Source organism: Chanodichthys erythropterus, chromosome 16 (assembly GCF_024489055.1).
Source record: "Chanodichthys erythropterus isolate Z2021 chromosome 16, ASM2448905v1, whole genome shotgun sequence".
In the NCBI taxonomy this organism is placed as follows: domain Eukaryota; kingdom Metazoa; phylum Chordata; class Actinopteri; order Cypriniformes; family Xenocyprididae; genus Chanodichthys; species Chanodichthys erythropterus.
This window is the reverse complement of record NC_090236.1, coordinates 28,851,534-28,868,794: the sequence shown is the minus strand read 5'-3', so window position 1 is coordinate 28,868,794 and position 17,261 is coordinate 28,851,534. Positions and strand designations below refer to the sequence as shown.

Here is a 17,261-nt window from a genome sequence, read left to right as displayed (position 1 = left end):
ATAAATTCGCAATTAAGAGAAAGACAACTGTAAGATATGAAGTTACAAGAAATTACAAGAAATAAATGTGCAATTGTGAGATATGAAGTCACAATTGTGAGATATGAAGTTGCAATTCTGAGATAAATTCGCAATTATGAGAAAGACAACTGTAAGATATTAAGTTACAATAAATTACAAGAAATAAATTTGCAGTTGTGAGATTTGAAGTCAAAATTGTGAGATATAGTCACAATTCTGACATAAATTCACAATTATGAGAAATACAACTGTAAGATATGAAGTTACAAGAAATTACAAGAAATAAATTTGCAATTGTGAGATATGAAGTCGCAATTCTGAGATAAATTCACAATTAAGAGAAAGACAAGTGTAAGATATGAAGTTACAAGAAATTACAAGAAATAAATGTGCAATTGTGAGATATGAAGTCGCAATGCTGAGAGAAATTCGCAATTATGAGAAAGACAACTGTAAGATATGAAGTTACAAGAAATTACAAGAAATAAAGTTGCAGCTGAGATATGAAGTTCCAATTAGTTGCAATGAAGTTGCAATTATAATAGTCACAAATGTGAGATATGAAGTTGAAAATTATGCAATATAAAAACAAAATTACACATTACAAACCTTTTTTTTTTTTAATTATCACAATTGCTAGAAATAAACAGGTGTTTTTTTCCTCATTGCTCTGAGGTGGGAACATACTTCCATACAGTAGGTTTCAGCTGCTGCATACCATAATGACATCTTTTTTTTTTATCATATAATTATGAAATCACATGTTCTTATTTGTATTAATCTAGCTTTAGAAAATAAAAAAAGACTTCTTTCCATGTTGCTTTTAGAGAGGGATAATGGTAATGCGGTTTTATAAAGGGATAATGGAAGACGTTCTCAGAAGGAAAGGCGCCTCTAGTTTAGTTGACCACTAGTGTTGGTCCTCTGACTTTACCCAGTGCTTTCTAGATCAATGGTTCATCAAGTCACAAAATTTGTCAGTGGCTTTTATCATTCCCATTAGGACAGAACAAAGGTCCAGAATGTTTTCTCTATGCACTCATAGTGAGTGTTTAGTATGTGGCATTCGTAATGCCCTTTATACCACGTTCATCTTAGTAATGACGTTCTGACAAACATTCGAATATGAATGTGACACAGAATGAGTTTGAACCAGGGTATGTTGCGGACTCGAAAATGAGGAATCCGCTGGTTTGCTTGTGTTTGTGTTCTGCAATTGCCTGCTGCAGGACCTCACATTTGGCTACTTGACACAATGCCACGCTCCCCAACAAACCAATTTCATGCCACAGTCACCTCTGTCTCATTTGCATCAGTGTAAAGCTTTTTCTGCATGAGCGCACAATGTTTTGATCCCCTGATTAGAGTGATCTGCAGCAGAAAGTCACCAGAATCCTATTGTTATCATTTTGTCCATCTGTGGCTCTCGCTATTCTTTACTGGCAATGGATCAGCACTAAGGTCCAGATACTTTCTGGTTGAGTTCTATCACAACATATAAAATAATGAAAAAATAAAAGACGCAATATTATAACCTTGGTTCAAACCATCTTAAGCTCCACAATGCAGCACATAATATCAATTCTCATTTATTAGTTGCTTCCAACGGTTATAGTGCACAATTAATTAATTTATGTAGTAAATAAATTTATGTAGTATCATTTTTCTATCAATTTTTTTTTATTTATTTTTTTTAATTGCACTAAAATCACATTTTATATGAAAGCCTTTCTGTTAAAGAATCAAGTGCCACAATACCTGTCCTGGCCCAACGTTTTCACACAGGAAGGTCTCATACTCAATGGCAAAGACTGGTGCGTTGTCATTAATGTCCATCACTGAGATCAGAGCCACTCCTTTCCCCACCTGCGACGGATCCACTGAAATCACAGAGAAAAATATGCATGAATGAACAGGCTAAAAGATTAAAAAAAAAAAAAAAAAAAAACATGAGGACAACAACACATTTATTTCAATATGTTTCATTATGTGTTACATTATGTAATAGGTCGCATTTATTTAAATATGTTCCTTGCCATCTTTCTGGCCATAGTCACCATTTGTTTGCTCACTGGGGGTTTTAAATCATCATCTTCTGTAACTAATCATTTGTATTATGAAAATAATTCACAAAAAAGTGTGTTATAAAAATAAACTAAAACGTATATAATTGAAGCTGCAAGCAGCGATGAAAGGGCCCTAATACATGTGCTGTACACCATGGCTTTAGGAAAACAGGGCACGGTGGGCAATATGCATTTAAGTATATAAATATAGGAGGACTACATCAGTCATTTGTATTTGCCACACTTCCAGCTACAATCTGGTGGCGATATGACTATAACTAAATTTTGGCATTTAGATGTCTTCAGGCCAGGGTACTTATCAAATATGTGAATTTTGAGGCAGACTGGACATTGTATGCTACAACAACTTCCTGTTTCATGATGATAATAGCATGCTTTAGCACTCAGCTAAGTGTTGCTAGCATGTTTTAGAATATTTGTAGCATGTTTAGTACTCAATTACATATTTTAGTATGTTCCTAGTAGTGCATCACATTGGTAAACACACCACTTCCTGTTGCCAGTGGGTGGCGCTATTACTATAACTGAATATTGTCATGTAGCTGTGTTCAGGGCAGGATTATTATGAAACGTGAAGTTTGGAGCAGATCGGACATTGTATGCCTGAGTTACAACAACTTCCTGTTTCGTGGCGTTAATTGCATACATTAACACTTAGCCAGGTGTTGCATGATATATCATGTTTCTAGCATGTTTGGTACCTCATGGCATATTTAAATGTGTTTCGGGGAGTGAATTACAGTGTAAAGTATACCATTTCCTGCTGCCAGCAGGTGGCGCTATTACTAACTGAATATTGGCATGTAGATGTCTTTAGGCCAGTGAAACGTAGCGCAAAGGGCGCTTAATTGAAATTTTGTAGGTGACGCTATGGAGTCATTTTGCCACACCTAATTCTGAAACCCATAACAGACGTAGATTTTCAGCACTTCTGACGCATGTGCAAAATTTCAAGTTTTCCAGCATGTTTATGCCCTCAAAAATGCGATTCATTTCAGAGAAGAAGAAGAATTGACCCAGCAATTACAATAGGGTCCTCACACCATCGGTGCTCAGGCCTTAGAAATAAATAATAAGAATAAAACAAAGCTAAAATTAATAGTATTTAGGCCCAGTTTCACAGACAGGGTTTGGATTAAGCATGGATTAGGCCTTAGTTTAATCAGGACATTTAAGTAGCTTTTATAAATGTGCCTTAAAAAAAAAAAAATAAATAAAACATTACTGGTGTGCATCTTGAGACAAAACAATGACATTTTAAGTTACATCAGTGCAAGTTGCTTTCAGTTAAAAGTTGCTTTCCATTTGGCTACACTTGCGCTGAGATTGATAGGATTAGATGAACATGCTCCTCCTGAACTTTCCTTTAGATCTCCACTTAAATATTCCCATTGATGTTCTTACAAGTGATTGCAGATGTACTTTTCCTACTGCGGCTGCATAAACTTTGTTCACTTGGCCCATTTTATCCAGAGAAACAAACAATTATATTTGATGCCGGAGTTACATTAACAATTTGACCCTTAGTATACAGAGGGACAAAAGAGACAAAGCTGCAGTCTGGAGTAAATCTTAAAACATGAAAGTCACTGCGATTGATGCAATACAGAAAACTGAAATAGGAATTAGCTGCTGAGTTTTTTTTCTTGCTCACTGCTCCCATGAATGCTATAAAAAAGACTCCAGGAAATTTACTGCTGCAATATAAGCAATAGAATTTAATGACTTTGAATCAAATTTGAGCTGTCAAAATATACAGGCCAATCGCAACATCATCCAATTTATCAGGAATCTGATCCTAAACAGCAGACTTAAAGGGCGTTTTCTGGTACGACTCGGTTACGTCAAGCTGATTCGCGTTTTCGTTCTACTTTTAGCACATAAGGTAATATTTTCAACCATCAGGCATGCTGCACTTGGCAATCAACAAATTAACAGACTGCACAAGGGCGTGGGGTTATTTTTGTTGTGTAACTATGCAATGTAGATATCTCAAATGGCATTGGCGCTTAAGCACAAGCCAACAGCAAACACCTGTTGAGGGCATACTGCCTTTAGTCAACCAGAACAGACACAGCTGCTAGTATTCTTTGAGTGGGCCGACTGCTGTTTGCTAGTACATCCTCACATTCGGTTTATGCTCACAATGCACTACAAAACCAATTATGAGAATTTCAGTTGTGTGCTAATCGACAAAATCTCCACACACTTTTTGCAAGCTGTCCTGTCATTATGAGATTTCCATAATTTTGGCATGGGCGATGATATTGGGGGCATCGATGAGGACAAAACGCGGTCATGGTCTTCAGCCAAATGAGTTGATGGAGAGCAAAAATAAATCTATTCTGCAGGTGTGAACACACAGCGGCAGTGGGCTGGAAATATGCTGGCTCATTCGGAGTTGATTTCCATTGAAAACACAGTGATTTATTGTAAGCACCACACTAGCTTGACTCTTTACGTGTCTAGCACGTTCTGGTTTAAGGAAAACGCATATCCCAACAAAACCGTGCTAGTAAATATATGACTCACGCCTCCCACCATCTTCAGCCCAAGATATATAGAGCCCATCTGCCTCTGTCCCGTACACACCTGCAGGAAACTTGCTGAGTTGCAGGCGGGAAGAGAGAAACGGTGTGCGGTTTGAGCTAATTCATCTATTAATTTGACTTTTTAGAGGATGAGGGATCTACCGTGAATTAAATCCAGGCAGACTGCCATCGCTGGATGCGTATCGTAGCTGGCTTTACAATGCTCTAAACAATAAAACGGGTGATAAGTTACCTCAGCGTCGATGGCACGGACAGTGGCTGTTAAGCACATTGTCGCGGCGGTGACTGTAATGTCACAACTGACGCCCCTGGGCACAGGCTCATAATTCGCCATGTTAAGTGCAGTCACAAATGTAATAGCACCGCACTTTTTTGACCAATGAATTTCCATGACTTTTTCAAGACCTTCCCAGTCATTTTTGATTACAAGATAAAGACTGTTTTGAGAAATAAATTCAGAATGACTACTGAGCTTATTTCAGGTACTCGGATATACTGATTGTAAGGATGTACTGATATTAAAAGTCTGGTCAATGCTGATAAGCCAATAATTATGTTTGTGTTATGGCCAATAACAGAAAAATTTCTGATAAATAACTAAAAATGTTATACAAATGTGTCTAAAAACAACAAAAATAACAAAAACTAAGCTAAAATCAGTTGTTATTCATTATAGTCATTACATTGATATTACATTAGTGTTTTTAAAGATTAACACTGCCATCTTCTAAAGTGAAATATGGAACCCCCCCCCCAAAAAAAACACCCAAATCATTCTAAAATGATTCACAGAAAAACAAAATATGACAATGTCCCTTGTAATAATTACCAGAATAAACAGTTCTTCTGTAATATAGTTAATTATCCTAAATGAAGGCTGTTTACAGTAACTACTGTAGCATGTTTCACATTAATATAGATTGTGTGGTCACATATACATAATTTTACAAGACCTTCAAAGAGATTCTGGCATACAAAGCAACTTTGTCCTGAATGTCCCTTTCAAATGTGGTTGCTCTTATAATCTAAAATATCCTATTCCAAAGAAAGTGCATCCATCGATCATAAAACTTACTCCACGTGGCTCCGGGGGTTAATAAATGCCTTCTGAAGCGAATTGATGTGTTTGTGTAAGACAAATATCCTTATTTAAATCTTTATGAAGTAAAATGATGAGGTTCCGGCGTGATCGCCATACGCATTCGACTTACGTCTAAAAAGCGTTAACTTGCGTGACATAGTACACAATGACATGACATTCTACACTATGCCATGACGTAATACGCTATGCCAGAGATAATAACACATGGTACGTCATGTTATTGTGTACTATGTTGCGTAAGTTGACGCTTTTTAGACCAAAGTTGAATGCGTATGGCTGTCGCACCGGAAGCTCATTATTTTACTTTATAAAGTTTTAAATGAGGATATTTGTCTTACACAAACGCATCAATTTGCTTCAGAAGGCCTTTATTAACCCCCTGGAGCCACATGGAGTACATTTTGTAATGGATCAATGGATGCACTTTTTTGGGCTTCAAAATCTCCAATCACTCCCATTATAAAGCTTGGAGGATAACTCTGATTATGTTTGGCTGAAAGAAGATATACATATATACCCAGGAATCAGGATGGCTTGAGCGTGAGTAAATTATGGGGTAATTTTCATTTTGGGGAAAATATCCCTTTAACACCTTATCAAACATCACCTAAAGACAAATGACTTTGAGGCTACCTTTTGGTAGCTAGCAAGCCTCTGTCTCATTCTTACAGACAAATAGAAGAGGACATTTCAATCTTCTCTGCCAAAACCCATTTCAGAGACTGTGGATGCCTCTGACAATGACTGATTGTCTATGAGGGCAAACCTGCAAACTTTGGTTAAGTGTGTCCACATTTATGGATATAGGTTAAAAATGTAACCACATGATGGATATTATTCCCCTCCATCACTCAAGCCAATATGGTTATGGCTGTCTGTGCGAAGACAGCAGGGGATCCGCAAAACAGATGCACTTGAGTGAAGGTCACGGTGAAAAGCAGCATCAAAAGTTGGGTGGGAGAGGAAACTGCAGTTCTGCCCATCGGCTACAATCAGGACAAGGCTCGATCAAGCTACATGGATTCTGGAGGTGCCAATGGACAGCGGTCAACTCAGCGGCGCAGCATCTGTTCCCATCCTGGCCAGAGCGCACTCGCATAGATTGAACGCTTATGCTATATCTGCTGTGCGGCAAGACTGAGATGTGTGACATGCGCATAGGACATGGTTTGAAATATTGATCACTCCAGAGCAGCATTAACTGTTAGCCGAGGCAGCCTTGGCTTAATGATATTCATTGTGAAATTCAAGGTTTGAATTTTATGAAGGATTTCATCCTAATAGAATTTAGAACTGCAAAAAATGTATTGCAGCTGCACTTCACCATACAAACCGAAAGTAAAGCGAGTAGGGTATCTTTCAATAAAATGTTCAGAAGTGCTCAATTATGAAGGACAAATCAAGTAGCGGTTTCTGTAATTGACAGACCTTGTTCAAAAATATAAATCAGGTCTCTTTCACACATCAAATTTTGGGTTTCATTCTTTGTTTCAGCCAAGAAAGATAATTACTGCCAATGTAACCTTCACAAATTTCCAGAAGACCTTCAAACCATAACAGTAACCATATAAATTAGCTTAATAATTGCACAAACTAATTTGAGGTCACTCACAGCTTTCAGTAGCCAGGATGGTGATGTTGTGTACAGCATTGGCTTCTCTGTCTAATGGCTTAGCTGTGCTGATGACTCCTGTTGTTGACTCAATGTTGAAGAATCGCTCCAAGTCTGTGTTTCTGTCTATTGAATATCTGTGAAAAGAAAAGTTTTAATGAATTTCAAGTTTTGACTTTTAAATGAATTCTATAGATATGACCTTAGGCCATAGCTACAAGCCCCAAAAGCAATCATTATTTTCAGAGGCTCTCAGGCACAGAACTACTTAATTATGAGCATTTGTCTTTTAGCACAAAACAACTGAGCCCCACAACTCATTTACAGTCAACATTTGCATCCACTCCCACAGAAAAATAATTTAATGCAATAATAATGCCACTAATGACTTGCATATGTGTTATCTTAGGCATCCTTTACATGCGTTTATGCGATTGTGACTATCAACTGACCCTATTTAAAGTAACATTGAGATGAACTTGAGACAAACTATGACACCTTCAATGCATTTGGTTATTCCCATGCAACTATGTGTATACTATTATGTACCTTGCCATTCAAATGTTTGGGGTCAGTAAGATTTCATTTGAAAAAAAAAAAAGAAAAGAAAAAAAATTCATACATTTATTCAGCAAGGATGCACTAAACTGATCAAAAGGGACCAATAATATTTTACAAAATATTTCTATTTCTTGTAAATGCCTTTGTGAGCATAAAAGGCTTTTTTCAAAAACAAAATCCAAATTTTACCAACCTCAAACTTTTGAACGGTAGTGAATGTATTTTTTTCATAAGCCATTTTGCACAGGTTTGTGTGATCAGATCTCTTTCCAGCTAAAGACTATCTAGATATTATCTCAATACAATAATAAGGTAATATATTTTTTATTAAGGTTTTAAGCTTTAATTAAAATGCTGTAGTCTTTCACAAAATTTAATCTTGCCTTCATAAAACCAGTACCACTAGGATGTGAAGCCATTCCATGAGGCCATTACCTGATGGGACTATTGGTGGAGTCCGGGTCCAGAGCAGAGACGGTCCCTATAATGGTTCCCACTTTAGCAGCTTCAGAGACAACCATATTACTGAGCGGAGAGTAGAAGATAGGAGGCTCATCTACATTCTCCACAGTCAGTCTAACCATCGCCGTATCACTGAACGGTCCTTGAGACAAGAACCGTGGGTCTATGTTCCTGTTGGATGCCTCAATTTTCAGAGTGTAGCTTGACTTTGTTTCAAAGTCAAGATTCTGAGGTAAAGAGCACAAGAGGAGGGAGGGAGAGAGGGGGGAGTGTTGAAGAGATAGTTTTGAAATTATAAACAAGGACAGAGAATATGTGGTAAGCATCCAGGCAAGTCAAAAACATAGTTTAGATTTGAAATCTAGCCATGTGGTGTGTGTACGCATATAATGCATCCAAGAATCTTTGATCCTCTCCTTTTAACTCTCATATTTCATTTAAGTATTGCTATCGATTGACAGGACAGAAAAGAACAGTGTCAAAGCAGTACATTGATTTTAAGACAGAGATACATGATGCCGAAAATGTCTTGTGGAATACTTTCTCATATAGTCATTTATCACTCCTGTCTGCTGTAATATGCAACGCATTGAAAACTACCTTCCGTGCCTCCTTCATATCACTGGCAATACATAACTTCCCTGAGGGTGCAACAAAGCCAAATCCAGCACTTGTGAACATTTAACTGTAGCTTTAAAATGAGAAGTCAGTTTATTGTCAATTCTATCCTACATAGTTTCCCTGGAAACCACAGTGCAAATATACAGCAAAACACTGTATAAACAACATATAGAGAGAAACGCAAGTTTTCAGACATATTACCTTTGTATTCATGTTGGTTGCATGCTTTTTTTGAAAAATGTTTTCTGCACATATTTCAATCTAATTTCTCTGTGTAAATGTCAAGTGGTGTAACCAAGTAAAAAGTAATAAAATATTAACCATACAGCTTGAATACACTTAGAGCATATCACAAACAACAATACATTTTTATGCCAAACTCCAAAGTTTTCTCCACACCCCAAGCAATCTCTAGACAGTTATACCACCTAGACATTTTTTCTTTAAGCCCCGCAAAATGTATTCTAATTCAGAAATTGAAAACATATTTATATTAGAGATATAATTGTGAATAATCTAAAAAAGAGTTGGTCACAAAAATTAGTACCACGTCATTGACCCATATAAAATATATACAATATAAGCTTGAATGTAAACACATTACACTATGATAGCAAAAACTAGAACTTCTGAAGAAAATGTTAGTGGTGCTTGCCGTGCACAACTACACTGCCCCCTAAACAACCTTGAGTCAAAAAAGCTCACCCCCATGTTTCCACGATATTTTGAGGGATATGGGTGTGGTTTTAATACGATGTTAACACAATTAGCATATTCCTATCAAGATGCTAACACAATTAACATGTTTTTCCATTATGCTAACAAGATTATGATGTTGCTAGCATGATGCTATCGTGATTAACATGTTGCTTGCATGTTTTAGCAAGAAGCTAACATAATTAGCATGTTATTAGCATGATTAACATTTTTACATGTTGCATGTCTAGCATGTTGGAAGTTCTGTTTGCTAGCATGAGTCAAAAGAGCCATCCCCCATGTCTATACAATTTTCTGATGCAGAGATATAGGTCTTTGCTAAGTGGTTGCTAGGGCACTCTGTTTGGTTGCTAGGAAGTGGCTTTGTGGCTGCCAATGACGATACTACAAAGGCTGCTTGCCAGTATGAATAATGTAAACCAACCCCCATGCCTCTATGACATTCGGATTTGAAGATATCCCTCTTTGGGTTTGGGGTGCTAGGGTGCTCAACAATGGTTGCTAGGGTGTGGCTAGAAAGTGGTGAAGGTGATTTGTGATGTATGTTTGCTTCCCCGAGCAAACAAACCCACCCTATTGTTTCTATGATACTTCTATCCAAAGATATCTCTTTGAATGAAAGTCTATGGAACTTGCTGCTAGGGTGCTCTAAATGTGGCTAGGGCGTGGCTTGATAGCTTCATAAAAATCCTGAGAGACTGATTGGCTGCCTGAGTAAAATGAACCCTCACCTATGTCTCCATGACACTGTGCTGCAAAGATATCCATCTGGGCCTTTTAAAATGGCAGTGTACGGAATCGGTTGCTATTGTGCTCTAAATGGTTGCTAGGGCATGGCTTGATTGCTTCATGATGATCCTGAGAGACTGATTGGTTGCCTGAAAATCCCTATTTTTACCTGCAATTTACAATAGTAGGAAAAACATGTATGTGCAATCCCTGTTTCATGGGCAGTCCCTTCATCATAGCATGTCAATTGGGCAATTTCATGCACCTATTATAGCCCAGGGCTGCAACTTATACCCCATTGCAAGGTATGTTCTTACAGAGCCTGCCAGCTTCTTCAAATGTGGTAACCCACATTTTTCTACAAAATCCTCGCTCTGAGCTATGACCCATCATAATGTTAAGTCTATGGGAACATCATGGGATCGCTTATAAAGTCATAGCACACCTCTCCTCAGTATGCCACACAATTTGACACCTCATTCATGGGTCTATGGCAAACGCTGTGGAACAAGTTACATGCTGAAGTTTTGTCCAGAAGAAGAAGAATAAGTACGACGAATAACAATAGTGATGCTATGCTTCACAAGCATGGTTTAAGTAAAAAATAAGCAAAAAATGCCCCTGTATGAGTTTTTATTTCTATAACATATCTTACACAAGCTGGAGGAATGGGTGGGCGTAAGGTGGGTCAAAGCAGTTAAGGAGCATGAGCGCCTGTGGGAAGAAACTGTTCTCGAGTCCAGTGGTTCAGGAGTGTATGCTCCTGAGGCTTCTCCCAGAATGAAGAAGGGCAAAAAAGCTGAAAGCCAAAGTATTGTCCTTCATGCTGTTTTTCTGCTGACTTTCTTTAGACACTGCTTGGGGGAAGTGACATGCTGAGCAGTTTGCACTGTAGGGGCTTCCAGAGAGAGGAAGAGCAGTTTCCAAACACTGTTGATTTCCTGAAGTCAACAATTATCTCTTTTGTCTTGTTGACATTAAGAGATGGTTGTTGACTTCTCAACATTTTTCTAGGTCTCTCATCTCCTCTCTGCATGATATCTCATCATTGTTATTGATGAGCCCTAGCACTGCGATGTCATCTCTAAAGTTGATGATATGGTTGCTGGGGTGCCTGGCAACCAGGCTAAGAGTCAAGAGCGAGAACAATAGAGGGCTGAGGACATAGCCCTGGGGGACACCAGTAGTCAGGATGACAATTTGTGAGGTCTGGTTATGGATCCTGACTGCCTGAGGTCTGTTTTTCAGGAAATCTAGGATCCAGCAAATTGCGATGCTTAGTTTTAAAGCAAAATGCCCGTTATGCAATATCTTTTAACCAAAAATTTTGGATTCTGAATTCAAGTCAATAAACAATGAATTCTATCATAAGGGTTATTCATAATGGATTGTTTTGGCCATAAGCAAAATGTCAAAAGTCAAGTGTAGGTGGGCTGATAAGGGTCATGACCAGCTGCTAACAGCATTTCATTATTATGGATGTGAGAGCAAAAGGAAGCTAACCATTAAAGCATGTTACAGCACTCTTACTGCAGACAGGCACAGAGTAAATGACTATGTCAGAAACTCAAAAGGGTCTTATATAGGGAAATTGTCTGTATGCATAGCGTCAGATTAACCTCTGACATCATCTGAAGATACACACTTTTTACATCTGCCGCATTTTCTCATCTTCACGGGCATAAAAAATGTATCATCACATCATTGCATCACTGTCATAGCACTGAAAGTACATATAAGGTTTGGGCTGTCTATGGCCTACCTTCTGCAGAGTTATGACTCCTTCTTGGGTATCTTTGTCTGGTGCGACCCTGAACACCCCAAGGCCGTCGCCCTCTATAATTCTGTAGTCCATCTCAGCGTTTGGTCCGATGTCAGAATCCAAGGCTTTTATCTTGGCCACCACTGACGCCACAGGCAGGGATTCAGGCACAGCAAACTGATAGGATTCTGCAAAAGAGGCCCGACAAACACACACACCCACACGCAGAGGTTATTGATGGTGTTATTTCTCTTTTTTCCTTCCTTATCACCCAGCTGTTAGGGCCGAGTCTGAGCTAATAATGTATCTCTCTGCTCCGTAGCAGGTAAGCCACTCTATAGATATAGCAAGCACGAGGACAGTCTGAGCTCTACTCTTTCCTGGATCCATACTGATGGTGATGATGGTATCATGCAGCTAAAAATAGGGCCAGAAATGACTATGACAATTATCTACATAAAATCCTCTATTATAAAAGAAGATTGTTCAGTTCTATTCAGAAAATCATCTACCTGATAATTACAAAGTAACTACAGCGAGTGCTTGATCTCGATAATACAAGATCAGCCTGAGTCATTAAATATCTCAGATTGTTCTCATGCAATTTAAATGGAGAGACAGCATGCGTTAATGATGGATCAGGTCCACGTTTGCTTTATAGTTCTTAGTAGAATCATACTCCGTGAAAAGCGGGGCGGGTTGTCATTAACGTCCGTCAACATGACCGTCACCGACGTGGTGCCTGATAGTCCTCCCATTTGGCCAACCATGTCTTTGGCTTGGATTACCAGAAGATACTGGTCCCGTGCTTCTCGATCCATGTTGGGCAGAGCTGTCCTCACAATGCCTGCACAGAAAAGTTTGAATTGTTTTACTGAACATCCTGTTGTCTAGTGTTGATTAAAATGTAAGAAATATGGGTGTATTGATGCTTGAGATGTACTGTGTAATGATAACATCCTCCTGGCCTGTAAGAGCTGTGAAAAAGCATCTAGATTATAATATGGATCACTTCCCTTCTGTATTATAGCGAAATGGAGTGCGCATCAATTAAAATAGGATTACCATTTAGTAATCTAAACAGCAAGGACCTTTATGAGATTTGTTAGGCCATATCATAATGGATCTCTCATCGATAAGTCAAATTCACTGAGGCCAGTGCAGGACTGTAAATCAATTTCCTCTCCAAGTCATTGTTAGTTTTGGAATTATTTCTTGGCACACAGACAGTGATTAAATAGTACCTACTTCCATTTTGCACACAGAAAGCTACGATAAATCCTAATCAATAACCACTGCTATTTGCTATATCTGGCTTCATTTTCCTCCACATGTTGTGGTGGCATCTCTAAAATTAGCTGTACACTTTAAAAGAAAAGGGAGAAAAAGTTTAATCAAGGTTTGTAATTTACCCCGTTGATTGAGTCCATATGTGGAAATGACCTCAGTTACAGCTAGAGTGCTGATTACATTAAGGATTTCATTCCCTGTAATCAGTCGTTAATGTGCGGCAGTAACTTCATCACAAGTCCCATCAACTTTTTCTGTCTTTAAGTGAGTCAATCAAAATAGCGGTCTCTTGACGTTTCCATGTTTTCCATTACAAGAATCTGTGGTTACCACGTCATTGCCTTGAGAAGACTTATCACTCAAGTTATAATGGAAAGCATGCTTTTTTTTTTCTTTAAATGAATCTAAATTAAAATGTACACTGCACACTGTTTACCTAAAGAGATTGACGGGTGAGAATGACTCAAAAAAAAATAATAAAAAAAAATCTGGATAAGCTATAAATCTCAAAATTCTATTTGTAAAATGTATTGTACTGACAATATTGCAAAGAAATAAACATTTGTAACTTCTGCGTACCTGTTTTTGGTTCCACTGAAAAATAGGGTTGTCCCTCAAGGATGCTGTACACAACTCTGGCACTGTTTCCATATGTGGGATCATCTGCGTCAGTTGCCTTAACCTCAACCACAGATGTGCCTGGAACAGATTATCCACCCAATTTGGTCAAAATGTTACCAGACATACACTGTAATCATAAGCATTGAGCCTCACTTGATTACAGAACTGAGATCTGATGCAGCCTATCACAAAAATATGAACAAGCTCTAGTATACCAATAAGGAAACATTAGGACTCATGTAAGTAGATGGCTGCATTTATTTGTAAAAAAACAAAACAAAACAACAACAGTAATATTGTGAAATGTTATTACAATTTCAATTTCAAATAACTGTTTTCTATTTGAATATATTTTAAAATGTGATTTATTCCTGTGATGGCATCATTACCCCAGTCTTCAGGGTCACATGATCCTTCAGAAATCATTCTAATATGTTAATTTGGTGTTCAAGAAACATTCCTTATTCATATCAATGTTAAAAACAATTGTGCTGCCTAATATTTATGAGAAAACCGTGATAATTTTTTCCAGGATTCCTTGATGAATTTAAAGTTCAAAAGAACAGCAATTTATCTGAAAGAGAAATCTTTTGATCAATATAAAAATCTTATTTTCTTTTTTCTTTTTTTTTAAATAAAAATAAAAAATATTACTGATCTCAAAGTTTTGACTGGCTTTCTATGTTACTGAGGATTTTGAGATAGTAAAAAATGAAATAAAAACAAAAATGCTGAGGGTATTTCCAAAATGTGCATTTAAAACATCCCTGAACCATCTGAAACGCTGTCAATTCCAGAAACGAGGCATCTGCCGCTGATCGCTAGCATATATGAAGTTCATTAGAGCATTTTGTAATCACATTAATAAGAGTCACAGTGGGTTCCCCAGTGACAACAACTTTCATTTCCATTGTGCGCCAATTACCCCAGAAATTACATTTTCTTAAACTCATGGGATAGAAACATTGCTTTATCTGTTATTATTTTCATGATTGTTTTTCATATTTTTAATTTTTTTTTTTTTTTTTTTTGCAGAAATTAGCAACGTAACACAGATAGAAATATATCTTGTGTGACTTCTGCTGTATTTTTTATTCTTTTGCCTTTCTTGATTACAGAGTACTGAGCTGGTGTTGCCTCAGTTCTCATTAAGCTATGCATCCTTGCAAAAAGCCCAGAAGGACAAAACAAATCTAATCTAAAGCTAAACACGAACTTTAAACACAATTCTGTATGTGGCTTGCACTTGCTTTCCCTTATCTTATCATGACTTTCTGTGTGTTTTTTTGTTTGTTTGTTTGTTTGTTTTTTGCACAATGACAGAAACTGTACATCCGCAGATTGGGGTTTTTAATTTTTTTTTTCTCTTATGCTCACCAATTATTTGATCAGAAACACAGTAAAAACAGTAACATTGTGAAATATTATTACAATTTAAAATAACTGTTTTCTGTTTTAATATATTTTAAAATGTAATTTATTCCTGTGATGGCAAAGCTCAATTTTCAGCATCATTACTTATCACAACATCATTACAGCACAGTCTTCAGTGTCACTAATATAACAAATATAAAAGTCATTGTTATTTTTTGATCAATTTAATATATAAGTGCTGGATAAAAGTGTTTTTTTCTTTCAAAATATTTAAAGGTAGTGCAGATTCTATACTTCATATACTATAATTATATCCTGTAGACCTGGAGCACAAAGGGAAGTTTAGTGCTGCTTTACTGGCTTACTGATATTTCCCAGATTTTATTTAAACTGTAAAATGGCTAATGGAAAGTGCCAAGCCTTCATTTGAGCACAATTTACGGTGCCACTCCAGACTGCGGTGTTCCTCAGAAAATGCAGATTATCCTTAAATGCGTCTGCTTGTAAAAAACTAAAGCAGACATTTGGGGACAGGCCCAGATGTTGTCATATCGGTAACCTAAGCATCTGGAGGCACAGCAGAGTGTACAAAAACGCAGCACCATGGCAACACCTCACCGCAGGGACCAAGGCCAAATGAGTGTTACTCGTTATAAGATGGTGCAATGTGATTTCATCTCTTATAGGTAACCTTGTACTTCTGCAGAATCATTTTAGGCTCTTTAGATTCAACAGGCTGGTACATTTATAGCCAGTTAAGCACACGGCATATGGTCAGCCCTTAAACACACATCATACCGAATCCGTTATGTGTGAAAGTGATTGGATGGGAATATAAAGGCATATGTTGTGAATTTCCATTTGGCCTCGTGCTGATGTCTGGCTTGAGGGAGAGGTGTCTGGGTTAGGTTGTGGTCCTCAGACTTGCACACACACAAAAAAAAAATCTCCTGTTTCTTAATTACCAAATTAAATTAATCATTTTCTCGTTAATCAAATCCATTCATCACCGGTTGACTGCTAATGAATTTAAATGGATCTATAAAGCAGTCATTGAGGACAAGGGTCGCTTGCATTCACAGAGGCTAATGGCTTTGTTCACGCCGTTGGACAGACAGTGGCAGCCAGCATGTTAATTGCTCTTCTAAAAAAACATGTCAATGTTTGCGTGATTGTCAGCTACTACGCTCTGTGTGGTCGAACTGACAAACAAATGCCCTGTTCGGGGGCATTCATTATGTATATCACTGTTTTTAGGTGATCCTCAGCTAACCCTCAATACCTAAACAAATACGTGACACAATTAACAATAATCATCATTAAATTGGATGCAGTGATTGGCTCTGTATGAACAAATTCAAGGCACTTACCAACAGGAGACATTTCGGGTACTTGAGCATTGTAAGGGCCATCCAGGAACTTGGGCTCATTGTCATTAATATCCTGCACTTTGATAACGAACTCTGACTCTGGTTCGACTGGCAGGTTGGTGGCGCGGTCTCGGGCCTGAGCTCGCAGCGTGTAGTAGGCCTGTTCCTCCCGGTCCAGACGCTTCGTGGCATGAATGTCGCCTGTGTTCTCATCGATGGTGAAAATGGAGGATGCACCTTCACCTGTGAGCACGTATTTCACTTTGCCCTCACCTTTGTCCACATCAGAATGAAGCTATAGGGAAAGATGAAAGGAGAAAACAGTTGTTCATATCTCTTATCATTGTAACGGTTGTCAAGTTAGAGTAGTAATTAACAAT

The 17,261-nt window shown here is 37.8% G+C and overlaps 1 protein-coding gene across 1 annotated transcript in view; it reads right to left on the bottom strand.

Moving 5' to 3' along the window:
* The window catches only part of cdh7a (cadherin 7a), a 54,904-nt gene that overhangs the window by 22,029 nt on the left and 15,614 nt on the right, over positions 1 to 17,261 (bottom strand). Inside the window, exons 2-8 of the mRNA XM_067362170.1 lie at positions 16,882 to 17,176; positions 14,096 to 14,215; positions 12,906 to 13,073; positions 12,227 to 12,414; positions 8,371 to 8,624; positions 7,375 to 7,511; positions 1,780 to 1,901 (exon numbers count right to left, since the gene is read on the bottom strand). Of these exons, the coding sequence (XP_067218271.1) occupies positions 1,780 to 1,901; positions 7,375 to 7,511; positions 8,371 to 8,624; positions 12,227 to 12,414; positions 12,906 to 13,073; positions 14,096 to 14,215; positions 16,882 to 17,176 (1,284 nt within the window). The remainder of the gene's footprint in view (positions 1 to 1,779; positions 1,902 to 7,374; positions 7,512 to 8,370; positions 8,625 to 12,226; positions 12,415 to 12,905; positions 13,074 to 14,095; positions 14,216 to 16,881; positions 17,177 to 17,261) is intronic.